Source organism: Simochromis diagramma, unplaced genomic scaffold (assembly GCF_900408965.1).
Source record: "Simochromis diagramma unplaced genomic scaffold, fSimDia1.1 OVJJ01000604.1, whole genome shotgun sequence".
NCBI lineage: Eukaryota > Metazoa > Chordata > Actinopteri > Cichliformes > Cichlidae > Simochromis > Simochromis diagramma.
The window spans coordinates 655,378-668,281 of record NW_024387416.1 but is presented as its reverse complement, the minus strand read 5'-3'; the positions used below and the strand labels follow the sequence as shown (position 1 = coordinate 668,281).

General features: G+C 38.9%; 1 protein-coding gene across 1 annotated transcript in view; it reads right to left on the bottom strand.

The window, feature by feature from the left end:
- LOC120721782 (glucosidase 2 subunit beta-like) overlaps window positions 1–12,904 on the bottom strand; it is a 162,303-nt gene that overhangs the window by 23,760 nt on the left and 125,639 nt on the right. The window contains exon 13 of the mRNA XM_040012325.1: window positions 1,261–1,332. Coding sequence (XP_039868259.1) covers window positions 1,261–1,332 — 72 coding nt within the window. The remainder of the gene's footprint in view (window positions 1–1,260; window positions 1,333–12,904) is intronic.

Genomic DNA, 12,904 nt, shown 5'->3' with positions numbered 1-12,904 from the left:
ATCCGTCCGCAAAACAAGTTGTTAGTCTGTGTGGCCGCTGAGTGGAAAAAAACACCAGCGCAACTCAGTCTTCCTCTTAGGGGAGGAGCTGACGCCGATCATAAAAGCTTTTTGCATAGGTGTCAGTGTGGATGGAATAGGTTTTCCATAATTGCAGCCTATAAAAGTGTCGGGTGACGGACAGCCAAGGCTAATGAGAGAGTGGAAAAGGACAGTGAGGCGACATCCCATAATTATCACCTCAAATCAAAAATTCATAAAAGAAGAAAAAGTAAGTAAATAAACAGGAAAAAACCATCCGTTTGATGTATGCTTTCTTTTTTCTTCTTGTTTTTGACAGAGATGTTACGGTGAAAAGAAAGGTGAGGTGATGTGGTCGCTGAAGCGAAACTAATGACTGAATAACAGCCAGCGTTTAAAGTCACACGCAAGATAAAAATACAATCAAGCAGTAGATATTTCACTGGTATATACTGCTTAACAGCAGATAGATCTCCAAAGAATCAAAATAAAAACGTTTATGACAATTAAAGGTGCATTTCAGTGGGGACTGACTGGCTTCTTTCATAGCACACGGCCTTCTTGATGCACACCTGTGTCCAACAGTTGTTAAAGACATTCCCCAAGGGTAAGGTAAAAGACCAGAATGTAAACCTTTTGATGAAATTGAAACCCTTGGAGGCTGAGGAAATATAACCCCAGCAGTCTATGAAAGCTGCTCCGTTTTGTCATTGATCAAAAAGTATTAAAAATATAATAAAGATCTGTTAGTGACTGATTAAAGGTCATACGAAGCTAACAGAGATTGAATAACAATAAAAAAGAATCAATAGTGCAAATATTGGTCTTAGGGTAACTTCATATGAGCACTGTAACAATGATTAAAGAGCTTTCTGGGGAGTGCAGGGGTGGGATTTGTTTCAGGTCGAATCGTGAAATGAACAATGCTGTCACTGAATTTATCTAATTGGTATAAATAAGACAAAATGCCCTTCTTGGCTTTTAGTGCACGATGAAAGCCCAGGGGAGGGAAAATGTATGTGAATTGTACTAGAAGTGCTTTGTGGCTTCATATTAAAATATTGACTATGCTATAGAATCTCAGGCCACAGTACTCAGAGTACTGCTAAGCGCTTTGGAAAGATGTCGTTCTATAAACTGTCTTTAATTCTTTCCCACCTGATCCCAGACATACCCCGGCTGGTCAGTGATTGGGATTTTAACTGTGTGCACAAAAGAAACAGTGATTGAGGTACTTACCCTAATGAGACCTCTACTCCTGCCGTGCTCTTTTGTGTAACTTGATTGAATGGGCACAGGGTATAAGTATACCTGCAGAGACAAAATGAAAACCAAACGTACTCACTAAATACATGTTTACTGTTTTACTTAAAATATTGTTTGACTGATGTACTATCATGGCATAAGCAAAGATATTGGTGCAACACCGGCAACCACCATATATACAAAAGAAATTAGCAAGGACACTTTGAAAGCACTCTGGACGATGATACATTTTATGCAAAAAATAGCTCTAAAAATCTAGAGGTTTTCTAGTAAAGTCCAGGCTTTATTAAGGGTTTATTTTGACTTATCAAAGGAAAAAAACAAATGGCAACATTTTCTGTGAACTACGTGGGATAGATGAAGATGAACAAGGATTATAAAACAATAAAAGACCACAGCAACCAAAGAATATCTGACCAATTATGGATGATGGTAATATCAGCACAAATTATCTGCAAGTCAGGTTTTTGGAGGTTATCAGGAGCAGCAGCAGGAGCTGTAGTGTACCCCTAGGAAGCATCTGTCAAAGGTTAGTAAGTCCTTGTATCCTTGTATAAAAGACAGTACAGGTGCTCTTTTTATAATATACTTCACAGTGTCTACTAACAATGGACAAAAACATTTCAACTATAAGCTGCCATCAGTCCAACTTCAGAGAAACAACAAAAACCCAGCACACTGTTACCGTATATAACATTGTATATTTAGCAATGTAGAGAAAATAGTGAGATGTTATTTTAAAAGAGCACAAAGTCAGTGCCATTAGCCACACGTCCATTTCCAGTTAAATTGTTTTGCTGAAACTGCACACAAAAAGTACAGAACTCTGAACCCGGTGTTATCTCACTTACATAGCTGTACATAGCTGCTGCTGTACATACTGCCAGCTAGCTAATATGCTGTCATTAGCATACTCACTTGCAGTGTGAAATGAAACAAAGTCCCATTGGGAATGCAATTTTCGGGGGCCCACCTCAGTGGACAGTTACCCTCATGAAGCCCTTGAGGGTGCATATATCTAATTTGGTAAGTTGTTCATGGGCGCAGCCAACATACTCAACCCTGCTGCTCAACCCACAAATGCATTTTCCTTATGTGGCACCATTCAAGGGAAAATAAACAGGTCTTCCAACCGTATAACATTTATTGCCAAGAAGTGTTGTTAAAACAAAGAAACCATTGACCAAACTTTTGTGCCAAGTTTAGTTGAACATTTAGCATGTAGTCCAGTAGCTGGTGGAGACTAAACCTCTCTGGATGCAACAAAACAATTACAGTTACATAACGATATTTCAAAGTTATGGTTACTCTGAAAAACTTGACAAAATAATTCCCATAGCTGACACAAGCAGAATTTAAAGCAGGTTATAGTCAATACTCTAGAAGTCAACTAAATCAAAGCTATCTTGTCTAGTCTGTCCTGGCTCAATGGCTCCCCACAGTGACAAAAGATGCCACTATCATCACTAATCTACTAACAAACTGATCAAAGACAATCATGGTGAAACTTACAGGAGAAAAGCCGGCCCGGTTTGCTTCCTTGACATCCGAACTATTACAGTGGCTGTTATGAGAGGATGCCCACAGTCGAAACAAGAGGAGAGACAATGAGTGAGGGAGGGTGGAGGGAACGAAAATGGCTATGGTGTAAAAAAAAATAGACGTGGGCTGGGAAGTGTAAGGGCGACGAAGAACCGTGTGCGAGAATAGGAAGATGAAAGAAATGAAAACGATGAACATCAGAGACAGCGGGGCAGAAAAGAGGTAAGTGATTGGCTGTCGAGTTCACTTGCTCTTATTTACACTTGCTTGCGGATTGAATTAAATACGGCTCATTTTTGAGACTTTTATTTAGTCATTCATCCTTTCATGTCTGCCCTGTATTTCACTGCTCAAACATAAGGAGGAAAAAATAACGAGCATCTGCAGCATTACTATGATGTCGGCAAGAAATGCAGCCCCACATGTCTCAACAACTCTTGGATTGACTGCAATGGAATTTGGTACATTTATGGTGCATTCATGCAGTGGTGATAATACTTTGTGTTGCAAAATATTGCCTCATTTTTTATTTCTTGGCTGACACAGGGACCTCTGCATAAAGGGAAGCACACAACACTCAAGCTTTACATTAAATTAGATTTATTTATAAGGGTCTATATGCACAGCAGGATCAAGAGTGAGTCAACATGAGGTCAGACTTAGTGAAGGAAACAATGTTTTATGATTGAGTTTGAAATTAATTTAATCCTTAAGAGTTACAACACAAACTTTGATTTAGATGTTAACCTCGATTTAGCCTTATGTACCTTCCTAACTTACCTTTGTAAGCTAGGATGCAAAATAATGACATTCAACAATAATGCCTAGAGTGCATTTCATTCATTGGCACCTTTCTTACGCAGAATAGTAAAAACTGTCTGCTTTCCAGGTATTTAGCTGCTAGTCTATTCACGCTGCAGGACTCACGGCCGATTGTAGCCCAATCATCTTTCTGCTCGCCTCCTTTAAACCAATCAGCCTTCACTCTGCATCCTTTAAATCCCACTGTTTGTCTTTCATTCTCCCTTGCAGACTCTTTTTGTCCAACCCACCTCCACCAAAGCCTCCATGTGATCCCTTAATACCATCAGGGTCTAGACAGTCCTGCTCTAATTCCTATCACTTCTGGGATTTCATTCTGCTGTGATGGGCCATCAGCATCTAACCACCAAATAGCATAATTGAGTTCTGCAGATCAATAATTAATGTTCAATTCCTTCTAATGGCTTCTTTGCTTGGGATCATTGCTCTGCTGCATGATCCAGCCTGGGCCAAGCTTGAACTATTGGACACACGACCTCATATCTGACGCTACAATACTTATTATTGCATTGCAGACTGTAAGAAGCTCAAGTCCTGCAGCTGCAAAACCGCCCAAATCATCACACCTCCACCATCATGCTTTACAGTCAATATGAGGTGTTTGTGCCGTGGTTTGGTTTTCGGCTGGACATCTCCACTTTGGTTTTATCTCTCCGAACGACATTGTTCCACATGTCTCGTGGTTTGTTCAGATGTAGCTTTGTTGTTTTAAGGGAGAACAAGCAAACTGCCAAATCTTCTGCTCTTATGGTCACACTAATAATCAAGCAAGTGGAATGATTATCAGCACCCGACTGCTCTAATAAAGGTCTATATATTTTTTTCCCCATGACTATGTATGACCAACACAAAGTATTTCTTTGTGCTGTTCAAAACCCACATCTTGATTTTCACTATTAACCAATCAGTATTTGACATTCTAACTTTAACCACTGATTGTTTATTCGGACGTCTTCTTGATCCACTCTTTCCTGCTGTGTATACAGAACCCTGTAATGGGTCAATAGCATTGTTATTATCACAATATATTTAAAAATCACAAATGCAACATTAAATATGTTGCCACTTTACATTTTAAAATTAAAGAAATATGTTTAAAAGAGTTGTGGACTAATTTATTAAATTTTTATTTACATAGTTGTCATAAGTGCTGTAGCTGAATGCTTCGTTTGCACGCTCATATTAAACATTAGCATGTGATTATCCCAAAGTTGTATCTAATATGGGTATAAGCTCTGCTTCCCAGAATCTACACCCAGAATATTCAGCTCCGAAGTCACATGAAAAGTCAGCAGGAGACCTACAACTGAATTAAGTTCAATGAGGACCTCATGTAACTGGTTTCTATCATGATCCGAATAAAGCAAAACTGATTGCCAAATAGGACAATGTGATATGTGCCAAGTAGCTTCCCATGCTAAATAAAATAATAATTAATAAATTTGAATTCCCTCTCGACATTGGCTTCATTGTTCCTTATACAAGCCAGGAGATTCATTAAGTTTGTAAAGCAGGTGTTTCAGCAACAACAAACATCCTCATCTGAACTCTGAAACAGATGGCACCTGATAGACAGAAGCACAGTGAGCACAAAGAAGGGGGTGGCGGTGGAAAAGTACGAAATGAAAACGCTATCAAATGAGTCCCAGAAGGGAGTACCCCTCTATGTCCGTACCTCTTTTCTCCCTCTCTTACCCTCAAGGCAAAGCCATCTATCCCTGTACACTTTTGCTGACACGCCATCACTGTGCCAAAAGAAATAAAAATACAGCCAGGCTATTTGTGTGTGAGGGCACTGTGATTTGACCTTGGATGCTCTTCTCCGTGTGGCAGTCTGCAAGAAAACAAAGCAGGCATAGCAACACAGAAAATGTGTCGCTGGGTAAAAAAAATTGATTAGAGATTAGAAATGCCGAGCAGACTGTGCTGCAGGTTGATTAGCTGCCTGTCTGCAAGACAGACACTTCACATTTTCCCATGTTATATAAATGGGACATAGCAGAAAGGTCGAAGAGGCACATTTACACAAACTGTCTCTGGCTATCCTAAGCAAATGAGCACAGTGTGACATGAAGGAGGAAGTATTCGTGAGATGGATGGGCAGTGACAAAGGCTTTGAGGAGAAGAGACTGACAGTGCTGGAAATATAAGACTAAGAAGGAGCCAGGAGAACAAAGACAGAGGGAAGGGCAAGACAGAAGGATAAAAAGAATAAAAGTGCGCAAAAGAGAGTAGGAGGGAATCAAAGTGTGCTGGTGGTGACGCTCTGCATATGAATCACCAACTGCACAGGCCTCGAATATGACAGATGATGACGTGCAACACGGGAGACTCTGAGTGGAGGATGCAAAAGAAAGAAGCAAAGGGAGAACACGATAGGTGACTAAATAAATCTTTGAAAATGATTAGAAGCAGAAAATCAGAAACGACAAGACTGATCCTCCCATTAAGGGCCTGAACTCCAACGCCCACCGCTCGATCTACGACCTTGTTCCAATGCAGCTCTGGCACTAGCCACAATAAGTTGGTAACACTGTGTCAAAGAAAAACTAGTTCTGTATTGAAATTCTCCCCAGTTTAACTCAATTTACATATAACACACAATCACAAAGATTAGTCTTAATGGTGGACGAATTAAGATATTCCAACCATCACACTAATAAATTAGTGAACCTTTGTATGTGATTGTCTGTTCATCTGGACAACTGGTTATTCAAACTACTTTAAACTTGCTGGTTCTATTGTTAGGGACATGACTAAGTGCATTATTGAGTGTCAGGTTGTTTGCACGATGGGTGGTCTTATTTTAGAGGGCCCTCTGTCTAATGTGCTAGGAAGTAGTTGTATTAAAGCGACAGTTGAGTGTACTGCATGATGTAGACATGTTGAAGAGGTAATTTAGCCATTTAAATCAGCTGTGTTGGATCGAGGACACATCTAAAACCTGCAGGACACCGGCCCTCGAGGCCTGGGTTTGGACACCACCCATTTAGACAGTAGGCTGGATTTGGCATAACGTCATCATCTTCCATGACTTAAAAAGGATGTCACCAGTTCATACAAGAAATTTTTAAAACCTGATAAAGAAATCTCCACTGGGTGACATCCACCTTTGCTAATGCTAAAAGTGGGCAATGTGCTAATATTTTAAATAGCTGTATACACACTGTGTCTTGTAAGGCCTCAGTCACGTGGGCCTAGAGACCCCGGGAAATCCATGGTTGCCAGCGAAAATGTGTACCTCCCACCCAGTTGATGGCTAGTCTAGAAGAGAGCACTACACCAAAAACCTGCCTATGGCTACTATGGTTACCAGCAGATTGCCGCAGCTAGCTGTAGTTTGCGAGGAAGGAGCCGATTTGCAACCATTAATCAACTACTGTCCAGGTGGGAGGTATTTGGTGCAGCACCAAATACCTCTTTCACCTAGCAACTTCTGGCAACCACTCACCAAGTGCTTGGGGAGTACACATTTTTAGCTAGCAACCAGTGGTTTCCGGAAGGTCGCCGACTGGTCTCTATATTTCACAGAAAGAGTTTTAAAGAAATTCAATAATAATATATATGCTTGTAACTACTGTGGAATTATTTAGAAAACACTGAAATGTTTACAAACTACCTGTGTAACCTAAATGGAGAACTTTAAGTGCCACTGTAAATTGTGTTCTGTTAAATATGCGCCTTATTTTCATGTCATTTTTGCTAAATGATTGAAGGGGAACAATTAAGCTAATAGGGCTTCACTAGCTTTGTTTTTTCCTCCAGATGTCTCAAAAATATGTGTTTTATCTAATTGAACTTTTTTTAATAGTAGGAAAAAAATACTTGGACTAAAACGAGGTCTGACACCCGTGCACCACCAGGAAATGCTGGACTACACCAGACTTTTTCGTATATTTCTACATTCTCGTGTCAGTTAAGTTGGTGAGCATATTCATAACAAACATCAAAAAGTATGAAAAAAGCAACATTGTTAGAAACTGGAAACAACCTTTAACAATCAAATGTTAATTAGCGTTCCGAGACAATCCCTCAACTAGTTCTCACTGGGGATACGCAGGAAAAAAGGTGAGCATATTTATTCCTCAGTCCACTGAGATCCAGAGAAGAGCGAAAGTGAAGGGAGAGAAAGACAGCAATTAAGCACTTCTCCCACTAGACTGCTATGTGACAGCGTGGGTGGAGTTCACTAGAGGTGACACTGCAACACAGCAACATCAACACTAGCTACAGGTAACACTGTGTACACTCTGCTGGCATGCCAGGAGTCAAAGGTGATTCGGCAATATAAAGTGGTGTGGCTAATTGTTTATTAGCAAACTTTAAGGGAAACCAACACTATTCATCTTGATAGCATACAGCAACCTTAGGTCACAGTAAATAGAATGTGTTTCTGCAGTTGTGTAACAGGTTATGCTCTAGATAGCTTTATTTACTTGAGTCATCCTAATGTTGTTGATAATATTTTAAAATTCACAATATTTTGTCATCACACAGGACAGTGCAAAGTCTTGAGCATTCCCTCATTTCTTCATATTTTGTTAGGAAAATGAGACATAGATGCTGTGGTTTATTGAGACGTGTGTGCACAGAAAAATGCAAATAGGAGTTTGTAAAATTGTAACGAGATTGAAAGTCAATACTTGGTGTGACCAATTTTATTATTCAACACTGCCTGAACTCAAAATTTCTCGTAGCTTTCTCTCAAATCTTTTCTCTGGATGTCAGCCGCCTTTTGTTCCATTCTTTGTCAAGATGATCCCACACTGCTTCAATAATGTTGAGGTCCGGGCTCTTGGGATGCCAGCCCATGACTGATAGTGCTCCATTGTGTGTTTTTCTATCCAGTTATGCATTTACTGCACTGGCAGTGTGTTTGAGGTTATTGTCATGTCAAAGAAAGAAGCTCTTGCCAGTCAGATTCTTTCCAGATGTTATCTTAGGTTTCTCAATATGTGACGGTACTTTTCTGCACTAATAATTCTATTAGTTTCGATGAGATCTCCAGCAGTCCTGGCTGAAATGCAGCCCTAAACCACGACAGAGCCTCCACCATGTTTGACAGATGGCATTTATAAAGTAATGTCAAGTGTTTGGTGGATTTATTTTTCCTGTTTCTCAGGGCTATGACTGTCAGATATCGTTTATTTGCTGTAGATTGTTTTTTTTTTTAGTCCAGCTGCTTCTTCTTTTGCTTCCACTTATTCAAGTTCCTCAAACTTTTTAAGGACAAACTGCACACCATGCATGCCATGATGTGTCAAGCATTTAACTAACAGCTCTTTGGGAATCATCCTGTTACTGTATGTCTGTAAAGCTGTGTTACCTTTAGAATTTTTCATAGATGCAACTAAAGAAATGCAAATAATGTTTGAAAAGCTGCTGCTACATAAAGTAAAAAATACAATTTCAAATTGGTTTGTTGTTGTTTCCACAGGTGCACAGTATGACTGTGCAATAACAAGTTATCTTATCTTGTTAACTTGTCTTTTAATCCCACAAGTCAGCAGCCTTTCATATGATTTAATGATTAATAGGTAATTATTATCTATTAAATGTCTAAACAAACAATAAAAAATGGACTGGACTGAAAATGAGGGAAAAAAACAGCCAATGTCCAAAGAAAAACTTCAAAAACTAGGATTACCCAAAGAACTAGTTCTCAAGAGCACTTTAAGACATTAAAACAAAACTCTGGCTCCCTGCAAGCAAAATATGAAGACAAACAATGTTGTTCAGAATATGTAATATGTGCCATTTCTTATTTTAGCCAAAATAACAGTCGTATCATTGTCTAAGTGAGTAATCAAGAGAGACAGAAAGGAACAGGGAATCATTACTTTGACTTTTTCCAGAGACTGCAAAATTACAATTGCTGACAGTCACAAATGAAATAATTAATCAAATAATACATAATAGAAAGAGAAAGAAACTAATATAAGCAAGACTTTCAAATAATATCTGCCTCATCCGAACAGAAAAAATAAAGAAAATTGACATGCTGACTACTTTGGGAGATAATTTTTTAGTTTTTTTTCTGTTTTACTGGCCCCAAGGCTTTCACAGAGGTGAGTCAATATTGCGTCGTGATAACCTTGAAAAAAAAAATGAATCCAATTTCAATCTCTACTTAAATTCAGGACAGACTGATGTAACAGATGTAGCGCACTTTTTTCATAACTGAGTATCAATTTAGAAAAACTGCTTTGAGTTATAGGTAAAATGGCTTTAAACCACTTAGACATAAATTAGGTAAGTAGATATGAATGGACAGCAGGCAGTCAGCTACAGCTTAGTTTAGAACAAAGACTTGACACATGGGCACTCTGCTAGCCCAGCTTGAAAGCTTCAATGACGGAAATACGTCTGAAAGCTACAGCATACACCTGAGTATTAGCCCTGCATAAATCTCAGATTACAGTGCAACCTAACTTCTTAAACGTTAAGCTATTTTGCTCTTGTCTGATATATTTTATAAGCTAAGCCAGAAAGACTGTATTGATTGATTGATCTCCCAGTCCCAAAGCAGATAGAGTATAGTGTAGTACGCAGAGTATTTCCCAGGACTAAAAACATGTACATGTTGGCTCACGAGCTGTACAGTAGAAACTTTTCACTCTTAGAAACTTAAGGTCAGTCAAAATCTTTTTTTTAATCACATTCACACACATGAATGTTCATGCAGAATTACATATTTTGTTATTATTCACAGTCCACAATTCAATCTGACCCTATTGTAAAGTCATAGAGGCAGTCTATCCTGCCTGTCAACAAGTCTTCACATTGTTGAAGTGTCTTTGGTGCAGGTTGTAGTTACAAATGCACCTCTCTCACCCAGCTGATCTCAACATCAATTCTAAAGGGTGACATATAATATATTTACCTGCTATATAATATAATGCTACAGTACCGCACAAACACCACATATAGTTGTGTATAGTGTATATAGTGTATAGTTTCAAATAGAGTAGATGGGCACCTGGAAAATTCCCTATTTCCTGCACCAAATTTGCATTAGTAAATTCCTCTCTGTTTAAGTCTAACTAAGTCTAAGTCTAACTAACTACAACCTTACAGCTTCAATAGAACTTTAGAGGGTAAGTAGCAGCCGGGTACTGCTAATCAAATAATCCTGATTAACCGATCATGGCTGATCTGTAAAGCCAAAGTTCTGACTGTAGCATTCTGATGTCTTAACACAATTCCCAGTTGTGGAAGTCTCAGCGAATTCACCCAAAAGTAAGGCTGCACAGAAACTACAAAAAACCCAAGAGCTATATCTCAAACTCTACAATCCTCAGTTATCATGTTAAATGTTAAACTTCATGACAGTACAGTTAAAAAAAGACTGAACAAGTGTGGCTTGTTAGGAAGGTGAAGAACGCACAAGACTTCTGGAACAACAACCTTTGGATAGATGAGAGCAAAGTGGAGATGTTTGGCCATAATGAACAGCACCGTATACAACACCTCATACCAACTATCAAACACGGTGGTGGAGGTGTGATGATTTGGGCTTGTTTTGCAGCCACAGGACCTCGAGACCTTGCAGTCATTGAGTTGACCATGCACTCCTCTGTATACCAAAGTATTCTACAGTCAAATGTGAGGCCATCTCTCCAACAGCTAAACCTCACTGAAGTGAAGCAAAATTGTAAAATGTGTCAAAACTTAACCACAATGATGGGAGAGACTGGTAAAGAAGTTATTGCTGCTAAAGGTGGCTCTACAAGCTACTGAATCATGGGTAGTTTTTCACAGCATTGCACAAATCTTCTAATTCTGCTGCCTTTTAACTGGAGAGTTATTGCCTTTTATTCTACAGCAAATCATTATGACTAAAAATGAGTAAAATTCCAGCATTTAACATATGTGCATTATTGATGACTGTCATGATTGATTTTTAATACGTTTCATGATATCACTTTGACAGCTCCTTTAGCCAGAGTCCAATCTTCAAATAATAGTTTCACAAAAGTGCAGATAAAAACGTGCAAACAGTATACGACAAACACATAGCATATACACTTTAAATAAGCAAGTATGCACATGATGTTTGTGTAACACTTTAATGTTAAGATTCCAACTGTGACTTATGTTTAATTGATTTGACTAATTAAACTGCTTTGGAACTATTTTACCTCACCATTATATTGTATTATATTTTCATTATATTGTAAGTAGAGGCCTATTCTTACCTTATGAGCTATTTCATTTTCTTGCTATAGTGTTTTTTCTCTCTCCCCAGGACAGCATCTAATATGAGAGCACCTGCTACCAGAGATGAAGGTGGGAGAGAGGCCATTTGATTTATGTCTCGGTTGTTAAAAAAAAAGGGTTCTGCAGTGTTTGGGTCTCTTTCCTACAGTAAAAGTTTCAAATTGCTACCATGGAGAGAGTTTTATTTTTATCCTAAATTTCATCTCATCAGCTCTCAAGCACAATTATGGAGTCAGATTTCAGTATTGTAGCTAATATTAGGACTATTTAAAATTCAATTTCCGGGCTCATATATTTTCAAAAAGAGCATTGCGATCACATCGTTTCTCCACACTGTAATCCTGGCAGCCCAAAGAGTCATACTAAAGCCACTTTTGAAGTAGAGACTTTTTCTTCTGGGAAAGTGAATGCGTAGTGTAAACTTCTTCCACATAAGTTACCCTGAAGAAACATAAAACAGAGAATGTAAGAGCCTCTTTTGCTTAGATGCGTTACCTCGATTTAAAGAGAAAAAAAAAAAGAAGAAGGAAGTATTACAAGTCAAAATTGAAGCCAATTTAGTTTTTAGAGCTATCACTGAGGCTAATGAGGCAAATAGCCCCTGGCAGATCATTTAGAGCTACATTCTCCTTCCATGTCTGAAGATGTCACTTTATTATCATTGCTGCCATTTTCCTCTCAAAATAGTTGAAGGCTGACTTATACAAAAAAGGGAACAGCATAAAAAAAGTCTCTTCTCAAAATTTCTGAAACATTAAGGCAGGGGTGTCGAACTCCAGGCCTCGAGGGCCGGCGTCCTGCAGGTTTTAGATATCACCCTAGGTCAACACACCTGAATCAAGTGATCAGTTCATTACCAGCCTCTGGAGAACTTCAAGACATGTTGAGGAGGTCATTTAGCCATTTAAATCAGCTGTGTTGGATCAAGGACACATCTAAAACCTGCAGGACACCGGCCCTCGAGGCCTGGAGTTCGACACCTGTGCACTAAGGTGTTCTGAGGGTAAAACAATCACATGTAGATATAACTACA